The sequence below is a fragment of the Canis lupus genome, chromosome 23, assembly GCF_003254725.2.
Source record: "Canis lupus dingo isolate Sandy chromosome 23, ASM325472v2, whole genome shotgun sequence".
NCBI classification, from domain to species: domain Eukaryota; kingdom Metazoa; phylum Chordata; class Mammalia; order Carnivora; family Canidae; genus Canis; species Canis lupus.
Genome location: NC_064265.1, coordinates 14,533,007 through 14,557,615, shown reverse-complemented (window position 1 = coordinate 14,557,615; position 24,609 = coordinate 14,533,007). Strand labels below are relative to the sequence as shown.

The following is a 24,609-nucleotide window of genomic DNA, read 5'->3' as shown; positions in this document are numbered from 1 at the left end:
TATAGAGAGATCCCTTGTACAATCGCCTCAATTTCCCCCATTGGTAATATTTTACAAAACTATATTGAAATATCACAAGCAGGACATTGACATTGATACAATTTACAAGTTTCATTCAGATGTCCCCAGTTTTACTTATACTCATTTGTGTGTGCATTTTCCATACCATTTTTACCTGTAAAACTTTTTTAGCCACCACCACAGTCAAAATATTGAACACAGTATCAGTATCACAAGAATCCTTCTTTTTGCACTTTTATAACTACACCTGCATATTAGTCCCCTAGCCCCATGTCTAATCTTTGGCAACCACTAATTGTCTATTTCTAAAATGTTATCATATAAAAAATGTTATACATATGGAATCACAGTATATAATCTTTTGGAGTTCTTTTTCTTTCTCATAATAATTCCCTGGAGACTCATCTAAGTTATTGTATTAATAGTTCTTTCAGACTCATTTTAAAAAATTTGGTGCTTAGTTTTCTTATTGATTGTGAATTTTTTAAAAAAATACACATTCGATGTATAAGCTTTGTCAGATATATGTGTACTGTAAATATCTTTTCTCTATTTTCTGATAATTAATGATTCATAGTTTTAATGAAGCCCAACTATCAATATTTGCTTTTATTATTAGTTCTTTTTCAGTCATGTTTAAGAGATCTTTTCTATTCTCAATATCATGAAATCTTTCTCCTATTTTATTTAAAAACTATATTAAAATAACTTTCATGTTTATATTTATGATCTAGCTCAAATTAATACTGTATGTAGTATGAAGTAAGAATTAGGGATCATTTTTCCTGTAGAGATATCCAGCTGATCCAGGATCATTTATTAAAATGATCATTCTTGCCTACAGTGAATTATGGTGACACTCTTTCTATCCTTGAATCAATACTATAATATCTTAATTACCATGACTTTTTAGTAAATCTGATATCTAGTAAAGTATGCATCCTTTAACTTTGTTTTTTTCCCTAAACGTTTCTTGGATATTCTGGGTCTTTTGCCTTTCTTATAAGTTTTTTAAAGAAGATTTTATTTCTTTATTCACGGGAGACAGACAGAGAAGCACAGACATAGGCAGAAGGAGAAGCAGGCTCCCTATGGTGAGCCGGAGGCAGGACTTAATCCCCGGACCCAGAGATCACAACCTGAGCCAAAGGTAGATGCTCAGCCACTGAGCCACCCAGGTGTCCCGCCTTTCTATAAAATTTTTTAAAGTGAATTTGTTGACTTCTACTTTTTGGATTTCAACTGGAGTTACATTGAATTTATCAATTCTTTTTAGGAGAATTAACATTTTAACTATATTGAGTCTTCTAATCTATGTATGTGATATATCTTCTCATTTATTTAGGTCTTATTTAATTCCTATCATCAGCGCTTTCTAATTTTCAGTATAGAAGTTTTCATGCCTTTTCTCAAAGTTATTTCTTGGTATTCAATTTTCTTTATGCTATCTACATAATATAATTTTAAATTCATTTTTAATTGCTGCTGATATATAGAACTAGTTTTTTTTAGAACTAGTTTTTTATTTAGTATATCTAGCAACCTTTCCAAATGCCCTTATTAATTCTAATAATTGTTTTTTTAAATCAATCAATCAAAATAAATAAAGCAAATATTAGAAAAAATTGAGAAGGTGGAAAGAATTCATAACGCCTATATAGAATTGTTTGAAGTTCAAATTTTAGACACAGTTTCTCAATCAGCTACATTTCCATAGTATTATATCTTGTTTTTATTACTGCCACAGAGATCTATGCACAAGCTTGAACCTAACAGGCCCTGGATTTTTCCAATACATTCAGGAAAATTCCTTTCTCTGCAAGATTGAAGGCCTCCTTAGCCTGTAATTATATGAGAATGACTACTTCTCCCCATTGTGCGGTGGGGTGGGGGGTGAGGTTTTGTAAATTTCCAAGCTGAGAACAACCTCCAAGATGCTTCCTTGTTACTCTCTTTGCTATGTGCCGCCAAAAAATGGTACCACCCCAGAATACAGTATTGACAATGTGTATTTTTTGTTTAATAATTTAATGCATACCTCTCTGTGGGTTATGTTTAGTACTATTCTGGTGAACTGGGTGAGATAGTACAGATTACATACTCCTAAGAATTCTAGGCTTCCATTTTATCAAGCCATCCACTGGCTATCCTTCCTCCTTGAGTATGTTTATTCCTGGTAAATGAAATATATGCTACTATCTGTATTCACCTCCACCTACTCTTCAGGGATAATTATTTCATCTTTCATAACTGTCTGCTTTGTTATTTCTATGTTAGTACCTACTTTATAAATTAATACTAACACAAAACATTATGAAAGCGTGCATTCCTATTATTCTGGATGGAGACCCATTTCATTCTCCAACATTCTATTGGCAGAAGCAGAAAGAATATAGGAAGAATGTACAATGGGTGACCATATAGGAGTCCAGCCTAGTGGACATTCTTTCCTTTCCAGGAGAATCTCTCCAGCTTTCCTCCTCTCTATGGGTGATCTGTCATTCATTGAGTAGCATGGAGACTTAGAGGCATTCTTAGAATTTCACTCTAGGCAGTTATTACTGCTTAGTCAAAGCAAGCAAGCATGTGAAATGATACCAACCTGCCATTCAGGTATGCTTCCCAGCTCTGAGATGATAGAATTTGGCAAATCTACACACCACAAAGTACCTCTACCTGAAGTAACACCATGCCTTTCCCTCGGCCACTCACCCAACCCAGGCAGGTTCAGGCAGGTTCTTCCCTATATCTTTATGCTTCCTTTTTTAGAAGGAACTTTACAGTAGATGACTTTGAAAGTAATTCACACTGCATCCTGTTAGCATCATTTCCCATGATGCTTCTTTCTTGTGCTCTACTTCCTCTCTGAGGTGCATTTTTACAGCTTTCCTGTATCCCTGTTGACTTTCCAGGTTTGATAGTACCTGGACAACTCCCCTTCCTGGAATTTGTTAAACAGCTTTAAGAATTTTATAGCAAGGACTAGAAGCACCTATTTAAAATCTATGCACTATAGTGACAACTCCAAATGAGCAAGTTTGATAAATTATTTGAGGAAATTTCAAAAATTCAAATGTAGGAAATTCTTTGCTACTCCTTTGCTCTACAAATTATTAAATGAAAGTTTCCTCTCAGGAAATACATAAAACATATTTGTTTTGCTTCGGTGAGGGAAAAGAAAGTAAATCCAGAACTAAAAATGTGGAGTTTGTTTCCTTGGAAATAATCAATGGTTCCACAGTAACAGAAACAGTTTGTCCTAACTTAAATAGGCAAAAACACAATCCGTCTCCAATTTCACCATTTTTTTTCTCTCTTTGTGTAACTATCTTGGTGATGCAGCGTCTAGACTTCTTGGAACAAGTGATGGAGTCTGGAATTTATTCTGTGGGTTTGAAAATGGCTATTCAGGTCTCCTTCAAACTTACATATGAAAATCCAGTGCTTTTAGAATATGTAAAATAATCAAGCTGTTTACCAAAAACATAAAATTTCCCTATTCATGTCTCAAATTTGGGCTGCTACCAACAAGAAAATATCGTACGGACATACCCATTTTATCCATATCATCTCGTTGCAATGTGGTTCTCATTAGCCACTGTATCAAAAATACAAAATAATTTGTACTCATGAAAGAATGGTGGCAGATATTTTCTAACCTTTGAGACATACCAATAAAAAAAAATAGCTTAAAAGATATACATCCATTCTTGGTATGTTTTCAATAGGTAATCCACCAGGATTTACCAAGTTAAAAGGGGCAGGTTTCTTATATCACAGGGCATTCTCTTAGTCTTTTGTCATTTGTTAGCTGGATAAAATAAAGGAAAGTCTCTGAGGCATCCAGATCTAAACAGTGTTTGTGCAGCCTGGATTATTAAGTCTGACTGTAGTTTATCTGTGCTCTTAAGGAAATAAAACTGTTCTTGCCGAGAAAGTTCAGAGTTATTTGTCACCAATTACCTAAAGCTGGGAGTTGATCTTACACATAGCTGGAGCCATTTCCTGTAAGCATTTGCTCCAAATTTTACAAAGCTGTCACTTCTTGAGGCTTCACCCTAGAATATATGTGTCGAGTACTGCAGAGTTTTACTGCAAAAGTTTACACAGAAATAATAGTCTTATGGGGCATAAAGCTCCACCGTATTGATTTGTTTAAAATAAGCCTATCCCTAATTTTCAAACAATGTTCTCAAGTTCTGTCTATTATCTTTTCCGCGACAAAAAAAAAAAGCAATGAGAAAGATTTTTTTTTTCATTAAAAGACAAAGCACATTGAACTGAGCTGATGTCATTTATACTATAAAATCTCTATTGGTTCTGTTTAGTGGAGTAGCATAAAAGTACATTAAATTTTAAAATAAATGAAGTATATAGGATAGGCCTCCTGCAAGAAAATTAGGTATTGTGAGTATAAAATAAAATAAAAAATATGGAAATTAAATGGCAATAAAAATATTAACCAAAGACATATCATTCCATCTTTCTTAATTGGATCATCAGTTTTTTATAGCCTATTAACAACAATAAGAACAACAACAACAAACAAACCTGGCATCTATATTGGATGGGAACAATCAAAAGGAAAGTCCTAAGACTTACTTAATTTCAAAGATAAAGAAGTAGTCTGAAAAGTGTGCTCAATCATGAGTCAGAAGAACTGAAGTTTATTCCCATTACATAAGGTCTTAGTTTATCAATCTGTAAAATGGGTGAGCCATCCTACCTAGCTGAGCCCTAATAGAATCAGCTCCGGGCTTAAATAAATTCATAGTTGGCAAAAATATATTCTCCCCTGCTACAAGTTTACTAAGACTTTTGAGATTTGATTAAAGAAGGATTCCAATGTATGTTCCTTAAAGCACTAGTTCTAAGCAAAACTAGGAAGTGCTACCAGAAGGAAGGAAAGAAAGAAGGAAGGAAGGAAGGAAGGAAGGAAGGAAGGAAGGAAGGAAGGAAGGAAGGAAGGAAGGAAGGAAAGGGAGACTGAGGGAGGGTAGAGTACATGTTTAAAGGTATAAACCTATTATGGGGGTCATGAAATTAATTCCTACAATGAGCTCAGAATTATTAACAGCCAAGGGCATGTAAGATTTGTAACTGGAGATGGAAGGCTTTCTTGTAACTTTTTCTTCAGCCATTGAACAATTATTTATCAGGTGTGATGTGGTGTGTTGGAAGATACAGAGACATGCAAAGTTTGGCCTGTGTCTTTAGAAGATGACAGTCTGGGGATCCCTGGGTGGCGCAGCGGTTTAGCACCTGCCTTTGGCCCAGGGCGCGATCCTGGAGACCCGGGATCGAATCCCACGTCGGGCTCCCGGTGCATGGAGCCTGCTTCTCCCTCTGTCTGTGTCTCTGCCTCTCTCTCTCTTTCTGTGTGACTATCATAAATTAAAAAAAAAAAGAAGATGACAGTCTGGATAATTTCAATAGAAAATTGATGGAAAAAATTTTTTAAATTGATGGATGTTGTGAGAGCACAGAGAATAGGGCATAGAAATCTCTGGTGATATTCAAGTGCAAACCTAAATTAGTTATATTTACAGGCCTTTCAAATAGTTGCTTTTGGTCCCAGTTACAAGGTTATTTTTGTATGGGTAGGAATTAAACTTAATTGTAATTAGCGTTACACAGTTATTAGTTGCTACATGTGGATCACAGACAACATATTGGTTTGTTTGATTTAAGTTGTTCCATTAAGGCTATCTCTATTTTTAGCAAATAGATACAGTAAGAGAGTTTTTAGTTTAGGATAGAGATACATTTATTCCAAAGTTGCTTAATTAATATCCTTCTCCATGAATACTGAACAACAACACAGACAACTGATGAGCTCATCTTCATTCAGATATTTCCCTTGATTCAGGACCATTAAGTTGCTTGCACACTCAAAGTACGGAGATACAGAAAACATAGTAATTTAGGCTTTGCATATTGATTCAGGCATTCATATTTGAACTCAGCAAATGTTGAAGAATAAAGTAGCAGAGGCTTGCAGTTTTCCATCAAAATCATTTCTCTAACTTTCATGAATGGAGGAAATTTGTCTTCAGTAGATGATTCTGGTTCTGTTGTTCTGTGATGTTGGTCAAGTTTAGAAGCTCAGGAATATAGCTGATTCTATAGAAAATTCTATTCTCAAAGAGTACAATGTTGCATTTGTAGGGGAGATGTGTATTAGACATGGATATATGGAATTTGGCTTCTGTAGGTGAGCAGGTAATCTTCCCGGGGCTCCCTTTTTGCAATGCATAAAATCAGGTTATTCCCAATGCGTGTTTTACTGAATACTACAGCTTAGTGAAAAATGGTTTGACCATTTCATTGTCCATCCAGATGAAGAAAATTTGGAGAATTAAAGGAGTTGAGAAGGAGATACTGACAGTGACATGAGCATGGAAGGGGGGAAGGGCACAAAGGAGACTTTGTCATTCTCTGTAATACTATATCTTTTGCACCTAAAAAAGTGTTAGAAAAGTGACAAAATGAGGACATGTGCCAATTCTGAATGTTGCTACAAACGTATCTCTTGCATTATTCTATTTTTTTTAGTTAGCAAAGAAATTATTGCTAACATGATGATTCATTCATTCAACAAATGATTTGTTGACAGCCTACTGTGTAATAAGTGCTAGCAATAAAATGAGAAGAAAAAAACAAACTTGACATCATCCCTTGCCCTTATGGAATGTATATTTTAGATGTGAAACTGCCATGTTGGGACCTAAGATAGAATGGTTAAAAAGCCAAAGGAGGAAAGGGGGATGATACTGCCCTGATACTTTGGAGATGAGCTGCTGTTCGTACTGAATCAGTAAGCAAAAGTCATTCTTGGCTGATAGGAACTGCCTCGTTTTAGATTCGAAATAGAATCTAATAATGCACTGTCTGTGGGCTACACATCTAAAACAGTTTCATGTGATATGTATTTTACTTGCTGGTTGCAATCTCAAGTTCACCTGCATTTTTCTTTGATTCTCTCTAGTATATGACTGCTGCCGCTCCTATGCAAGGGACCTACATTCCCCAGTACACGCCTGTGCCTCCGACAGCTGTTTCTATTGAAGTAAGTCTATCTCTGTCTTATAGAAAGAGGTAGGGTTGACAAATCTCAGCCACATGTACTGTGGTCCCCCATAACCCAAGCAATCCCTACGTGTGGTTTTGTGCTGCTTTAAAATTTGACATTGCGAGCTCACTATATGAAAGTATTCAAACATGCCTATGTTGTGCTTTGCACATGAAATAAACTAATTTGCTATGAGGAAAGAGGGGAGTAACATTTTCATATTCATACTTAAAGATAAGAGACCAAATCACTACCCCATCAGATGTTAACCACAAATACTCATAAATAGGGCAGGATAAAAGATTGCAACTATTTGAATGAGTTTACTAGTGCCTTGTTATTCAAAAGAGTGGTCCCTGGATGAGCATCACCATCAGCATCACTGGGGAGCTTGTTAGAAACGCAAACTCTAAGATACCACCCAGACTTACTGAATCAGAATTTGCATTTTAACAAGATCCCTTGGGAGTCTATACTCTCACTAGTGTACTGGTTCTCAAACTTTTCTGTTTATTATTTTTTGCAATTACTTAGAGAGCTTTAAAAAATATTTATGCCTGGGTCCTGTCCTCAGATTCTGATTTGTCTGGAGTATTGACTGGACATCAGGATTTTTAAAAGATCTCAGGTGGGGAAAAAAGAAAAAAACAACCTCAGGTGATTCTAATATGTATCAAGGATTAAGGATCCTAATATCTTAATATGTATCAAGGATCTTGTCTTTAATGGAAGCTTTATTCCTTTCCTTCTCTCTTCCCAAATGGGCTGAATCCATCCCCTGTACACATTATTTTACTGGACAGGGCCATCAAGCTACATAGAAGAGAAGGGAGCATAGAGCTATATAGATAGCAGTAAAACACTTAGACATATATATTTCTGTCTAATCCTAGCCATTATTGTCTCTTGCCACTCTTCCCCTTCTCCTGTTAACATTTGCCATTATGGTCACAGTGCAGTTCTTCCCATCAAGAGGGACTCCTCTGGCGTCCATGCTATTTCTCCTCCAGGAGTTGGCCAGCAAGTAGGATGCTGGCATCCCTCCACATGGAAGTCTACCATGACTTTCCCAATCTCTAGAGCTACAGAGATTGGGGAAATCTTCACAGAATAAACTGGATCTGACACAGATATTTGTATATGACAGATATTTGCTAGTACCAAAGTTTGGGAAACATAGAAGTTTAAGAGGACACCATCACATAATTTAGGAAGTCAAGGAGGTCCAATTTTAAATCTTTTATGTGCTCTAGACCTGTGGACCCCAAAGAATATGTCAGTATTGAACAAGTTTTAATTGGTTTTTCAGAATTTCAAGACTACATGAGTAAAATACATGTGGGCTTTTTTGTTTTTGTGTGTGTGTGTTGCTATATTTGACCATCAAAAACATCCAGATCATCAGTTAATGAATCTAGATATTCTAGGCACTTTCAGCATAGATCTCTACATACTTGCATTTTTCTCTGTCTACACTAACATATTGATAAGCGTATCTACCGAATCTGAGCATTTTGATGACCATAAAATAATGGGACACATTTGACAGTATGACTTATTGGAAACACTCTAACTATAGTTAAAGAAGAAGTCTATAATTTAAAAAAAGTCTTTTGGGTCGGGGTGCCTGGAGAGCTTAGTGTGGAGCATGCAACTTTTGATCTCAGGGCTGAGAGTTTGAGTCTCATGTTGGGCAAGAGATTACCAAAAAAAGACGAAGTCTTTCACTAAGAAAAATGGAAGTACATTTTTATATGTTGCTTTCATGTGTGCTTAAAGAAAAAGCACCAATCTACTTTTCTATGTAAAACACTCATTGAAAATTCATCAATATCAGCACAAATAGATGCTGATGGGACATTCAGAAAAATGCATAATACCAAATACTATATTAGGGAAAAAATGATTGAAGTAAATATAGGGAGAATTTTTGGATTCTGAGGAACAATTTAAGGGACTTTAAGTTAGGGACAGAGAATTGAACAAGAACATTTGAAACCTGACATCACTGCGGATGTCCAAGGCTATGAATAAATCTAAGAGAATCTATTCAGAGAGATGCCCTCTCTAAGCCTCCAACCTGCCAAATAAAACCACCTGTGCCTTTCTTAGAAGCAAACATCTATCCCTAAAGATGACCAACTCCTTGTTGGCATCTATGAGAAATGAGAGGGTGAGGAAAGTAGCAAATCAAAATTAAGGATGTTTGTTTTCTGAAACTTAAAAATGAATTCTAGTTCATACTGTAGAAAACAAAAGAAACAAAATCAAATTGCTGAAGAGAAAACCTACCTAACATTAGCCTTTTAAAGGAATTCCAAGCTTTTATGTATTGTTTTCTTTTCCTTTTTTAGGTCAGAGTCCATTGTTTTGCCAAGTCAAAGAGACATGACACGGTGGACTACCCCAGGGAAATGTTTGAATATACAAGTTTTTATAGGAATCCTGCATGAGTTTTTGATTAAGAAATTATTATTAAGGATGGCTATATGCAACCATGGTTTAAAAGTTCTAAGCATGGTGAAAATTATTTTCTCACCATTTGACTGCAGTAGGGGGTTTCTGAAGGCAAAGCCTCTTGGTGACACATTGAAGTGAATTCCTCAGCCTGTATCCAGATATGCTCCGGGGTTTTCTTTTGGGTACTTCCTGTAGCTCCATTTGGCTGAGTGCAACTCTACTCAAGCCAAACAGAAAAGGGCTATCCCCTATAGTCCATCTGGAAAAAGGCCCTTTGCTAAAGCCAGTAAGGCTTTTGTGTTCTTATTTGCTTCCTTAGGGTGTTGTTGCTGATACCTCTCCCCAGACAGTGGCACCTTCATCCCAGGACACCAGTGGTCAGCAGCAACAGATAGCAGTGGACACATCCAACGAACATGCACCTGCATATTCTTACCAACAGTCTAAGTAAGTTCGGGCTATGCTAAGCTCTTTCTCTCAGGATCAACCATCTTGACACCATTCTCTCATGTTCTATCTGTTAGCTTTTGCTGCAGTACAGACTATCCCAAACTTAGTGACAAAGTGTTCTTTTAGTTCATGATTATGTGGGTTGACAATTTGAACTGACCTCAGGTGGATGGTTCCTGTGGTCTTGACTAGAATTGCTCAGACACCTGGGGACAGCTGATGGTCATTTTTACAACTCTGCTTCTGGGTGTTAATTGTTTGTTCTTGAATGATGGAAGCAAATGGATCATGTGTTTCTGATCCTGCATCAGCTTTTTCACATAGAAGTCCCAGAATTCAGAGAACAGCAAGAGAGGAAGCCCAAATGAAGCACTCTTCAATCTGTTTGTGATGCATTTACTACTGCCCCAGAGGCCAAAGCAAGTCACATGGCCAAGCCCAGAGTTAATATAAGAGTTTACCTAAGCCTTAAATACAGAAGGAGGCATTAAAAAAAAAAAATCTACCATATGTATTTTTGGAGAAAACTCCAATATTCCTATTTGAAACTGGATAATGAGGCTGCATTCTTTACTTTTTAAATATTTTATTTATTTATTTGAGAGAGAGACAGCACAGAGGGAGAAGCAGACTCCCTGCTGAGCAGAGAGCCCCATGGGGCTCAACCCCAGGACCCTGAGATCCTGACCTGAGTTAAAGGCAGATGCTTAACAGACTGAGCCACCCAGGTGCCCCAGTGAGCCTGCATTCTTGAATGGAGGTAGAAACACTCCTTTTGCAAGGTTGCCTTGAACACACAGTAAACTAGTTCATGAAAAAGGGTGCTGTAGGGCAGCCCAGGTGGCTCAGTGGTTTAGCGCCGCCTTTAGCCCAGGGCCTGATCCTGGAGACCCGCAATCAAGTCCCACGTCAGGCTCCCTGCATGGAGCCTGCTACTCCCTCTGCCTGTGTCTCTGCCTCTCTCTCTCTGTGTCTTTCATAAATGAATAAATAAAATCTTTAAAAAAAAGAAAAAGAGTTCTGTAAAATATAAAACAATGTGGAGTCTTATTTAGGATTTAAACGCCAAAGCAACAATCATGTATCAGAATTACTCTTTCAAATCTTTAAGTCACTTATAAAGTACAGTTGGCTTTGTGTTGAGTAATTATGTAGACTAAAATTTGAGAGGTTTTGAAACCAAAGTAATTAACAAAAATTCCATCTATATAGAGATATCTTGTGCAAACTATTCTAATTTGTAGGTAGCAATCAAAGCCCCAGTGAATAGACAATCCCCAAGAGATCCTTCCTGTCTGCAGAGTATCACTCCCATTTCTTGATCATTCCTCTTTAACCTCAATACATAGAGATTTGTTTGTTGTTGAAAGATTAATCATGGTAATGGAGTCTTCTATGAGTAGTTTAGCTTCTAAAGGTAGTCTTCCAAATGAAATATGCTGACATGACTTGACCTTTATTACTATTATTATTATTATCACATAACAACTTTCAGGAATGATCCATAAGAATAAAACATTTTGTGTTTTTGTTTCTTGTTTTTATTTTTAATTCACCTATAGCCTATGTGAATCACTTTTACACACACCGCACAATATAGTAGTCTCTGATCCTCTGTTCCAAGCATATTGGAATTTTTTCAGTCTGTTCAGAGGGTAATGTATGAGAAAGGAGCCAGAGGCTGGCTGTGTGGAAGTACAGTGAGAGACACTGGAAACGAGAGCTACTATGTTTGCCAGAAACACTTGGTGAGTAGGTGAAGCTGGCTTTTGCTGTTTCTGAGCATAATGAGGAAACGGGTGATCCTAGACCCTTCTTGCTAACAGTTTAATGATGTCTGGGTAAATAAAAGAGATGCTTTCATTCAACCAGTCAGCAGTTATTGATATAATGCCTACTATGTGATGCACAGAATTTCAGATGCCAGGAAAAGAGCAATGAAAAAGGCAGGTGCTTTTCCTGTTCTCTTGGAGTTTACTTCCTGCTAGGAGTAGACTCACAGTCAGTGAGCCAATCAGCAAACAATAATTAAAAAAAAAAAAACAAAACAGATTTGCAAAGCAAATATTTAAAAAAGATCCTTGTGATAGAAAGTGACAGGATAAATACCAAAGATTTGTTATCAGGCAAGGCCTTTCACAGAGGCCTGGATCTGAAAGATAATTACAAGCTAATCTTGGAGAGATTTGGAGAAAAAAAACATTATAGGCAGAAAAAAAAAAAAAAAAAAAACCAGGAAATCCAAAGGTCTAGAATGTGAACCTACAGCTAGAGTGTGGTGAAGAGGTAGGGGAAATGCTGTAGGAGACCAAGTCAAACAGGCAGTTTTTATGAAAGCTCTAGTCCTTGGATACTTGGCTTTGTATAGAGGAACCATTCGCAGTTTTATTTGAAGAGAGCCACAAAAGCTTTGGAAGGCGTTAAGGGATGGAAGGCCAGCATTTGAGTTGTATTTCAAGGACTCCATTGACCAGTGGAGTCTGTGTATGGAGGGATGTGTTTCAAGGATGGCTTTCAGGATACAAAGTACCCCCTTCTTGAACTGTCTGTAACATCCTCTTTCCCCTGGCCGATTTAATCAGCTTCAGCTGCCCCCACTTAGAGCCCACAACAGGATGCTCTCTTCTTCCTTAGGTTGTCCCTACCATTCATGACCATTGTATGATGTGGTGGGGAAGGGGATGCCCTGCCTAACTCAGAGAGAACATCTATGCCTCTCCCAGATTCCAGTGAGAGTCTCCCCACCCACCTCCACACTTAGAGTATTCAGCCTCAGGCCAGTCTCTGTGCTAGGAGACAGGATCCCTGCCCTCCAGAATTTACAATCTAGTACGAGACTTAGATGTATATATAGGCATGATGTGCATACTGCAAGGACTCTTTTAAAAAAAAAATACTATAGTAATAGAATGCATTTAACTTTTCTCGACTGGGTCAGCTTTGGTGGAAGTTGTAGCACCTGGAATAGGGTCTTACAGATAGTCAAGTGGTGTTCTAGGTAGAGTAACAGGTTGGCCAAAGTCCAGAGATGGGAAATCTCAGAGTGCTTCTTTGAGAAGGGGATTCAGAAGAGTACAATAGTGTAAAAAAAAAAAAAAAAAAGCAGATTGGAGCCAGATTCTAATATCGGATGTCTCACGGATGTACTTGGACAGCATTTCCTTTGTTCTACAAATGCTCCTCCAGTTGAGGTCAAAGATGGATTTGGAAGCAGTGGAAACAGTCCAATGATTGCAATGATTCAGACAAGAGGGAACAAAAAGTGTGAAGTAAGATGGTGGCAAGTGTAATGGGACGGAAGTGGGGGGGGGAGTGAGGGTGGGAGGAGATAAACCAAAGTAAGAAGAAAAGGTAAAAAAGGGTTTTACAATTCCAAACAAAACCATGGAATTATTGATGTTGCTAAGGGAGGGAAGGAGAAGATAATATAAAAACCAAAGAGGGAAAGATAAACAATTCTAATTATCCCTACAATAAGTCGATTCAAAGAAGCTTTATTCCCTGAAATATCTGAGGAAGTCTGAGTCTGATGACGTGGAACTTTAAATGTTTAAACATTTCAAAGCTACCCACACCATGGTTACGTGCTTTGGACCACAGATTCCTATGGCTGATAATGTGGGACTTTCCACAGATAATAAGTATGGAAGGAAGAAACCCTCCACACGTGTCCTCACAGTGGTAAGCATTATGGTGAGGGGTTTCCTCATTTGAAGGCATTTCCCTTACACTTATGCAGGAATGTATGTTACAGGATGTTCCACAGGGCATGTTTGTGGCATCATGCCAGAGATGAGAACACCCTGGAACATGGAACATTTCAAATGTGTGCCACGTGAAAACCACTGGCATTGCCTTGTGTACATTTCTTTAAACCTGAAGCAGATTTTTAACAGGTCTGTTTATATTCTCAACTTCCTCTCTCTGACGTGCTGCATATCGCCAGGAGCTTTTTTGACTTGAAATGACAACACTAACATATCAAATGAAAGCAAAAATAATATTCAAGGTCAAATAAATTGATGGATAACAATCTATTCTGAAAATTTCTAAAAGGAAGAAATGAATGTGACTCTATCTAAGTTTTTATCAGTTTCAGCCAAGGGAAGCTGATCTGTGTCATGGTAAGGCATGAGAGTCTACAGAACCATTTAAGAAGACAGAATTAAGCTAAGTGTATGGGGCATGTAAACACCTGGGTTCTTTTTCTTACATAACGATCACTGGGAAAAGTTTGGGGGATGTGAGAGTATCCACAGAGACATTTATCAAGGAAGCATTCATAAGAGATGAAGTGATAAATTTGGCTTGCTCAATAAATTAATCTGGCTTGCTCTGTACACTCGATAAAGACCCAGCTCTGTTTCTTTAAGTAATTTAAATGTACTTAACATGAGAGATTCACTCAGATTAGATCTGACCATTTTCTAGAGTCAGGACTATGTTATCCTTAAAGAGGCCACTAGAAAGCTCTTCTGTGACAGCCTTGTTTTGAAATCAAGGTACAAGGAGTATCCCTTAAGTTATAAAGCTACAAATGTCCCTACAATCTAACTGTACCTTTCACCTAGAGTACAGAGGGTCTCTAAAATATTTTACCCAATCCACGTGAACTTGAATGCTCTAAGTTTCACAAGTGGCAGCTTATTTCTAGCATCATTATGCTAATTAGCATGCCACTACTTTCTTCAGGCACCCCATTTCTGACAATCATTATGCTAATTGAGATACGGACAGTTTCAAGTACTTATAGAAACCTCTGGCTTTTCTCATTAAATATTAGCTGACCTCCTGTGGGGTGTGAAATCCTGAGTTGTGTAGCTGAGTGCCCTGGAAAAGTAGCTTAACCCATCACACATACATTTAGCAGCATAATGTTCATACTAAAGATATTTTGAAGTAAATTACAGACATCACAACAGAAGGTTGCAGAACAAAAGTTTAAGAAGTAGAAGTGATGAGCATATGAATAGAAAGGTCATATTTGGGATCTATAGCAACAAATATTTTACTATTCCAAATTCCACTTTCCAAGCTAAAAAACAGGTCTTCACATTTTATATTAATGCTTTTTTTTTTTTTTTTCCTGTTAAAAGAGGCTGCTAATGCAAAAGGGGCTTGGGGCTTTTATCTGCAAAGGCAGAGATGATACCTGTGGTTTGTTTTGAAAGTTCTATGGAAATTCCAGTTCCTGTCCGAGTTAACGGTTTTTCTTTGTGCTATTTAAGAAATCTTAAAAATGACGAGGGCTTGAAAAAATAGGAGTCTTCAAGCAAAGTTAACTTTTAATATGTAAAATCATTGTCAATCTTTGAGTGACAACCCTTTGGAGTCTCCTTCTCCTCTTCTTTAGAGGGGGAGATTAGATCAGCATTCTCCAGAGTATAAATTAGGTTTTAGTGCTGAGGGAGAATTTAACAACCATACCCCCGGAGTTGGGGTGGGGGTCCCAAGGAGTGTGGGAAACAACCTCTAACCTAAGTGAAATGCTTTCTTAATTGCAGTCGTCTTCAAAGCTATTAAAATGCTAATAGTTGGACCTCCTAGAGGGCAAGATAAATCAAATGTTTCACTTCCTGAAAGATTAGCATGTGAGCTGGACTTCCAACTTGGGAATTCTGAGTTTTTGCAAACATGTGACAAAATGTTCACTCTCAACATGATTTTCATACTTCACCTAGGACAGAGAAGGTGGAGAGGAGGGAATTCAGTTCTATTAAATAGCAACACCCTGTCCCTTCGAACTTCAGCTAGCAACCAAGAAAATGCAAAGGACAACCATTCATTTCTCCTCATTTGTTTTTGTGTAACATTGAGACCACTTGATAGGAGAGGGCTATTGGAAACCTTTGCGTAAGGTTATAGCTTGAAAGTGTCTGTAGCCTAGCTCATAAATATGGGTGCTTCAAGACCAGTGCACAGGACATACCTGAGCAGTGTGAGTGTTCTATGTCAGTGTAATCCTTTGGCTAAGACACGGGTCATGGAGCAGCTGTTGCAGAGATTGATGGTGTATTAGGCATTGTCTGCTAGATAAATAATACCAGGTAAAAGATGGGTGTGGGAGCAAAGAACAGGCCAAAAAAACACAAAAACACAAAACTGAATGAAACGTTTTGTTCCCACAACAAGGTAGGTTTTTAGAAATAAATGAAGTAAGTCTATACTTTGCAAAGGTACAGAAATCAAATATATACCATGGTTCCCATGACTACTACTGATAAAGTTTCCCTTATTGTTGCTGCTATTATGAAATTTTTAATGTCATTTCTTCTTAAAAGAAACCCCACTTTTTCATATAACATACACAAAATATGTATTCTTAGAAACTTAACCTATTGGTTAAAAATGGAAATATCAATTCTCAACTAGTTGCTTTTCTTACATGATCCTAAGAACATGTAAGATCCTTAGGCTTCTAAGAGGCACAGCTGACTCGTATGAACACGTTTTGCAAATTAGGAAGAAAAAAACCTCTCTGGATCATCCCAGCCTACCTGTCATATAGCTTAAAACATCCTTAAGGACACTTTGTGAATTTGAATAAAGCCCGCTTGCTCAGAACAAATGCAGCCCTGCACTAGAGGACGCAGGTTGGGGATCAGATTTTAGGCGGGAATTTAGCCCCCACAAACTCCCTCAGCCATGCAGCTTATACAGTGAACAGCCTGGACACCCTCAATAACCCTGAGGTTTCTTTACTACATTAAGCAACTAGGCATCAGAAGAACCTGCAAAACACTGAAAGAAGTAGACTTCATCTAAATTGACCTACGGATAGTTTCAAAATCATTTTTTATACCCCTGAAATGATTTAACAGAATTCTAGTCTGTGGATGGAAGGGCTAAGCGTCAAGGTCGACCCACTAGAAGCTCAACCCTGCAACTGTAGATGGAACAGAAGCAGAAGACATTGTTTGGCTAGCCTAGGCAAAGCAGCAGAAGTAAAAATGACATTTGCCTAGTTAAACATTTATTATGTGCATGCATACCATCTGCCAGATTCCTGGAAAGTAAAAAGTGGAAGTAGAATATAGTCCCCGTTCTCAAGAATTAGAAAACTTAAAAAAAAATAAATAAATAAAAATAAAAATAAATAAAAATAAATAAAATAAAAAAAAAGAAAACTTGATGACATGGGTGAACAAGGAAAAAGAGGAGAAGTGGTAAAGTGAACAAAATTCATTGCTTCTTAACTGTCTTACTACTTTATTGGGCCAAATAAGGCTTCTGTGAATATACTTGGTGAATACCACAGGGTAACACACAATCATTGCTATATCTTGGGTACATAGTAGGGATGTGCATATTTGTTGACTGAGTTAGTGATGAATCCCACAGGAGTTATGAAGGGATATTCTCATTCTATAAGCCTCAATACTTAATGTGAACAAACTCTCTGGCTTAAATATATATTTGTATGAAATGGTGGAATTTAAAACTTGTACAATTTACTAGATATTGAAAGAACTTGGTATCTTTTAAAGAGATCTTACTGGAAAAGAGCACACAAGGTGATGTCAAAAATGCTTTGATGTAATGACCGCTTGTACCCAATTGTTTCCACAGACCATAAACAAGACTGAAGAATGTTCGTCTGAAACTTTGCCTTGAATGAAGAAACTTCATTGAACAGGAAGTTGGCTTCCAGTTTGTACAGGCGTCGATGGAATGCTTTTTTTTTTTTTTTTTTTTTTTACTTTACCCAGTGAAAACAAAGTGTTTTTATGTGCTGTGCAAATGGTTCCTTCATGTGGTCTGACAGTTTATTTTCGCCATCTTTTTTTTTTAAAAGAAAAAAATCCCAGAAGAGGAAACAAACAAAAACCAACAACGAAACAAAATGAAGAAGGTTGACATTTTATCTAGAAGAACATTTGAATTCAGAATTTACCAGAAGATGTAGATAGATTTTTTTTTTTTTTAAACGGAAAATCAGATGTCAAGAGGTGGGCAAAGCAGAAATGGAAACAAATTGTCTTCCTCAGTAACTAAGCTACTCTTTCTTTACCCCTTTTTGTTTAAAGCTAGTGGGTTGGTTTTTTATTTTATTGTTTTCCTAGAAATATTTAGGTAAGGTTTATCTTGAATCTTAATTGCCTTAATTTTAAGGACGTCAAAGGCTCTCGAGGCAAGCTGTCAACGTCTTGTTAAAAAAAAATTCAAGAAAGAATTGAAATATTGTGCCGGCTTTAACTGGTACAGAAGTTTAAGACTATGAGTTTTTAGGGTGAAAAAAAACTGTACAGTTTAAAAGAAAATGTTTTTCTTCATTTGAAGAAAATTTGTTGATAAAAGAAACCATGGCAACTGCAAGAATTGGGAAAATGCTGGGACTTTTCATGAACTTTGTCTTAAGTGTTGAATCATTCTAGAAGGCTAAAACATTTTACGGTAAAGTTATTAATGTTGGTTTAAAAACAATTGCATTAGAAATAATGCGTGTTTGGAGGGCAGAATGCAGATTTTTTTTATTTACGAAGCGTGATCGCTAGCAAAAGCATTAGTGCTTTTTATCTGCAGTCTTTTTTATGAGCTTTACAAAGTTTTTAGTCAGCTTTGCTTGTCACATTGCAAAACCTAGCTTAAGAGCATTAAAAAAATTAAGTAGATAGGAGCTTATGGTCAAAAAGTGCAAAAAAAAAAAAAACAAAAAAACAAAAAAAGCAATAGATAGAGAAATTGTTGACAATTTCTGTAGTCTTTCCTAGTTGTGATCAAATTCAGCCTATGGATGGCCTATTTTATACCAAAGATGAAGTGGCACCCTATTGCAGTCCAGAAGATAGAGGTTGTTTTCCTTTTCTTCTCTTTTCTTTTTAAAAATTTTATTTGACCTACATGGCCGGACCAGTTCTTACTTTGTTGTTTGTTTAAACTACCTTCCACTGGTGTTTTACATACTGCAAAACCAAACAAAACAAAAAATGTTTTTTTTGTTTGTTTTTGTTTTTTAATGTGCATTTGTTGATACTAGCAGAAGCTTGCACCTGCTGTGTTCAGCAGTTTCAGCGCGAAGAAGAGTTCTGGATACCAACTGATAGAGCCAAAAGGCTTTATATTCATTCTGTGAGCTTTTCTGGTTCCTTACTAGCTCTCTTGAATAGTGACACCTGTAATGATGGCCACCAATAAGCTGAGACACTTGTTTAACAGGTTGAAATTCCTTTCTGTGAACTTTGAACTAAAGATCCTTCCCGAACTGGTCTGAAAGGTCACTTGTCAAAAAAGCGTAGTGATATTCTGTTAAGTGATGAGTGGTCTCCTGAAAAGGTCTCATTGTATTTGTAACAATAGTCTTCCTTCTAACGTCCAACACCTCTAGGTTTTGTCTTCTCACCTCAGTCTTTGTTCATCCTGCCATGAACAGCCACCTTGATTCTGCAGTTGGGGAGGGGATATCTTCTTTTTGCCTCCTTTCATTGTATTTTCATACCCTGGTGTTGTCAGAAGAAGGACAAAAACAGACCTTTTTTTTTTTTTTTTTTTTTTTTTTTTCAGTTTTGCTCTCTGAGGCAAGTAGGACCAATAAGATTGAGGATTCTATTAGTGAAATTTAGGTAAGCTTTTAAGATGCTAGTTGACAATCAAGAAATTGTATGATTTATATCAATAAGAACCAAAAGAATTAGATCTGCTCAATCTTTAAAGCCAAAGTAGATATATTTGCATTGAGAATGATGCAAAACTTTGTCTAAAATGGATTAAATTGACTTAACAAACATCTCTGCATATTTGACTCATGGAATCCATGTTCAACCTGTATAGTTTCACCTGAACTTAAGACCGATGGAACTATGTTAATTGAACCATGCCCTAGAGTTGCTTTCTGAATGGATCATTGCAATCAGATGGGTGAAAGTCTTTTCACAAGCTAAATCCAAGAAAACTGTCTTAGTCCAGAAGGAAGAAGGAAATGCATGAAGTACACTGTAAAAGAAAACAGGGTAGGCTTTTAAAAACTGAAAAAACTTAAAAGGCAAATCATACTCCCTTTAGGTCAATATCAGTAATGAGTTTGGCTCATCTGAAATTGTCAATATTCCACTATTTATGACCTGTCAACAGAGGCCTCGTGTTGAAATGGGCTCTGTTTTCTTATTTGAAAATCCATGAATTGGAAGCTCAAGTCTAGAAAGTGACTCCCTATTTTTGCAATCAAATTAGAGGCAAAAATGTATCCAAGAAAATGTAGTAGCATGTGCTACAGAGAAATTCCCTCTGGTGACACCCATTCCTTAATGGTTTTCCATGATTTAGAGAGAATCTTAAATTTATACTTTCTTCTGTTCTGTCCTTCAGCTTCTCATGTATTTCAAGGGTGGCACTTAAGTTTTTTCTTTGAGAAGTGGGCTCCTGAGTCACAGGGGGTGGGTATAAGCGAACATGTATAGGAACTGTGCTTTTCGTTTCTCTTTTTCAGTCTCTGAACTCTTTGTATAAATAAGGATTATCCTGGGCATATTTCATTTGAATATGAAACAAACATGCTTTCTTTTGTTTCTGTAAAAAAAAAAAAACAAAAAAAAACCTTAATGTGATACAAAGAAAGTCTCATTTACGCAATCAACAATGAGGCTAAGAGGTAGCTACCATGTGGCTGATGAATGTGCCTAGGTAACTTCCTGTTTCTATTCAAAACTACTGCTTTATTTATACATTCAGAAACATTTTTTTCAACTATGAAATTTCAATGATCTCAATTTTTTTAAGCCACTTCAGGCGCAAGGAAATTACCTGTCATTTTATGTGTCCATGTGTTTTGTGTTTGGATTTTTTATATCATGCCATTCAAGAAAATATCTTATTGCAAATCAAAAAGGAAAAAAAAGAAGGAAAAATGGCACATGTTCAAATTTGCATCTGTCATCTTACCTAATGATTGTTTTTAAGAGTCAAGTCTGGGGGAATATAAAAAACATCAACAGGTAAGCAGCATTACATTATATGAAGAATAAAACAAATCAAAATATGTGTTCAATATTTGCAGACATCAGAATCCTAATTTAATCGCAATTGTTATTATGGTGATTCTAATCCTATTTAAGGCTTTTTTTTTTTTTAAGTATTCTGGTTCATCAGATTTCCAAACATTTATTCAGATTATTTCCATTTTTCCTTTAGACTTTAATTGTCAAGCCTTCTAAACATGAGGAAACAAACCAAAATCCCAATCCAAATGAGATCAATGTAATCTTACTCAAACTCTAGATACATGGTCAATGGAGGAATGGGTTTTCTCTTAATAATGATAAAGTTTTGTCAAGGGAGACAAATTATGCATAGTGACTCAATGCATGGCCATGTGTTCTAAAAATGTCTTGGGTCCTAGGTAAGCTAAAGCTAACAACCAGTAGGTGCTGGGGACTGTTTTTCCTTGAAGACTGGCATGTCACGATTGTTGCAAGTGACATAATATTCTTAAAAAAAGAAAGAAAGAAAGAAAAAGAAAGAAAGAAAGAAAGAAAGAAAGAAAGAAAGAAAGAAAGAAAGAAAGAAAGAAAGAAGAAAGAGAGAAAGAGAGAAAGAAAGAAAATCCTCTACCTAACTTCAGTTTGGCCAGGGTTAGTTTTGTTGGTAAATTTCAATCATTCAGATGTTATCTCTATGCTTCACTTGAATCAGTTCTTCCTGTGACTTTAACAGATCTGCCACATTTGACAGCATACAAGACTCACTTCCACACATTCTAGTGAAAAACTACATGGTATTAAAAACACTCATGTTAGAGAAGGCAGGCTAAGAGCAGAAAAAGACTGGATGGAGCAGGAAGTTCGCTCTACCTGCAGAATACATCAACCTCTTGCAAAACTATGTTAAAATCATTTTAATTCATGTATGACAAAAACAGAGTAGCTTTTTTTTTTCTAAAAAAAGGTTAATTTGAATATTTGAGATGTCTATTCTATACCTATATATATTTTACAGTGGCCTAAAATCCCCATTAATGAAGAGTGAGATTTGGTTGAGTAGCACTTTTGCAGCACTTCATGATTCAGAAGTTTCAATGGACTGTCTAGACAGATTATAATGTTAGTGAGAAACGAAAAATACATTTGACAACTGAGTCTCATTTGTACTTTGCGTGCATGAACCACTGTAGATGAGCTGATAAGCAGAGAGAAATTCTTAAGTGGGTTTCAGTGGTAAATGTTTTTAGATGATATCAAATCAAATAAAGGGTAATATTTATTTGTGTGGGTAAACAACATTCAGCACATTTGAAGAATCACACTTCCTAACAAAGTTAAACATGTCTTAGAGCCTTGATCTATGTTCTCATCCACAGTAGGGAGTGAAAGATGAGACTTTGGTTTTTGTGTTATTGTGCCTGGCATCCTTCAAAATTTTGAGCTTACCGAGAACTGACAGCATCTCACTCCAATCTGAGGGACTAGCAGAATTTAAACAGGCTCATTGATTCTGTACACTATACCCTTCCTGTGACAGAGTGATAATGGGATTTCATTAATGAATCAATTTGTTACACATGACATCCACTGAGGTATTGGAAGTCAGTTGAGTCTAACTCAAATTTAACATTTCTTACCCAATATTCTTAAATATGAAATCGCTCCCTTAATCCAAGTGTCCTTGGTCATGGCTGTCCTTTGTGGACTGCATGGAGTCCAGGACAGTACAGAACTAAATACAAGATCCCTGAGTTGCCCCCAAAATCTTTTCTCATGTGAGGCAGGGGAGCTTACCCCAGATTGGTGGTTTTGCTTCTCTTTCAGTTTATACCCCAATACATATGCTCCCCGTCACACAAATAAAGGATGGATAGCTTCTCAATGAGCATTTCTTTGTATTTCTGAAAGGAAAAATAATATTTTAAGAAATGCTTCTTCCTCTAAGGAAGCTTTAAAGCTGGAGCAGAGGTGAGATCAAGCTTGGAGTCTGTAGGAAGAACCTCTAGGCCACAGAGTCACACTTTTCTTCCATTTTATTCACTCCAGTTAGTAACTTCCCCAATGACTGAGTCTTGCAGAAATACAATCACTCTCAATTTTTGAAGGGCTATCTACTTTGTAGATTTGTTTTGTCTTCTCTTTTCAACTGTTAGGTCTTGGGCTCTGTTTCCTTTTATTAGCATTTCACCCTGAGGATGGAAAAGAAACATTTGGAAATCAGATTCAAATCATTCTGTTTCTTTGTTAAGTCTCGATTTATCGAAGAAGTTTAAAATCATTGGTAAAACTGTCAGTGCATTATATACCATGGCTTTTTATTAGCCATAGTGTCTCTTTCCCATTCATTGCAAATAATTGAGAGTTGGCTGTATTCTTGCAAAAACAAAGGGGGTAGGGGGGAAACCTGTAGCAAAGTATTTGGCTTCCCTCAAAAGAAAGCTGTTTTGGTTTCGTTCACTATTGACATTTTAACCAGAAGAAAATGTCAACTCAAAATTGAGTTATGAGAATATAATAGCATCTCTTGGTTAAATATACACTCTTGTCCCTATCTTAAATCTTTGGCAAGAAAAATGCTTTGTTTTTGTTAATTTTTTTTTTGTTTTGCATCACAGTAATAAGGGTGAATGACCTTGACACTCCAGTGGATTTTTTCTGATCATTTCAAATTAAGTAGTGTCCAAAGTGTAACTTTAGTGTTATGCTTTGTATTTTAAACCTTCTGGTCTTATATTATTAAGAAAGATGCTCTGTCTGCCTCCCCAAAAAAATGTCATTTCGTCATATATGAAGAAGTGAGTTATTTCATACTTTTCAGGAGCTATAAAAACTATTTCAAAGAGACACTTGAATAAGTTTTTTCCATTCTTGAAATTAATGCTTCCACTTATTTAAAAAAAAGAGAAATATAATTGGGATCTTAATTTAAAAAAAATACACATAAAAGTATACTTGCTATGAAATACCCAGTTTCTTTAAAAAAAAAAAATGGGACACAGCTTTTTAAAAACCATTGTTTTAGGCCATATTTGACTTCATGGAACTTATGAAACATCATTCAAATTTAAACTTTATTTAAGAGCATTTTGTACCGCTGTCTCTGTCATGGAAAGTTCTGTAATTCTATGGTGTTTCTGGTTTTATTTTTAATTTTTTCATCTGTACCACAGTCAAATTAGCTACCATTTCCCCCATTCCTTGGGCTTTCTGTAGATCAGTGGATGTTAGGTTTAAACTTCTGTTTTCTTTGATGAAGCTTTCAATAAAAAATGAAAATAAAATCAATCAGGTAGTCTGTTGTGTTTTTCTTCACTGTTCCAGAAATGGGTTGAGGGAGGGACCAGTGGGAAGGAGTAGTTTCTGTATTTAATTGGGTATACTGCTGGCTTCCCGTAGAATGCCAGAAGCAGCAGCAGCAGTAGCAGCAGCATACTATCCTTGGTAACAAAAACTAGGAGAGGAGAGAGCATTCCATCCATGCAAGAGGCTGAGAAAAACTCGAGTTAGGGGCTTTGGTGGGAAGAGACCCTTTAGGTCTTCCTAACCTCACACATGTTTCCTTGTCTTTATGCTTCAGAGATAGTCCAGTTCCTGTCTCCAAACATGCCTAAAATCTACCAACAACTTGAGACATCTTTTGTAAAGGCCAGGAGACAGAGTTATACATGAAAATTTTCTTTTGACACCTTGACT

At 36.6% G+C, this 24,609-nt stretch overlaps 1 protein-coding gene across 21 annotated transcripts in view; it reads left to right on the top strand.

The window, feature by feature from the left end:
- Window positions 1–24,201, top strand: part of RBMS3 (RNA binding motif single stranded interacting protein 3) — a 1,287,947-nt gene extending 1,263,746 nt beyond the window's left edge. For 14 of the 21 annotated variants that reach the window (XM_025461062.3, XM_035705246.2, XM_049099705.1 and 11 more), the window contains 3 exons: window positions 7,010–7,090; window positions 9,873–10,000; window positions 17,573–24,201. In XM_025461062.3, coding sequence (XP_025316847.1) covers window positions 7,010–7,090; window positions 9,873–10,000; window positions 17,573–17,579 — 216 coding nt within the window. In that variant the 3' untranslated portion in view covers window positions 17,580–24,201. Of the gene's footprint in view, window positions 1–7,009; window positions 7,091–9,872; window positions 10,005–17,572 lie in introns of those variants that run through there. The other 7 variants (XM_049099710.1, XM_049099709.1, XM_049099708.1 and 4 more) reach the window with 1 other exon arrangement.
- Window positions 24,202–24,609: the final 408 nt, after the last annotated feature.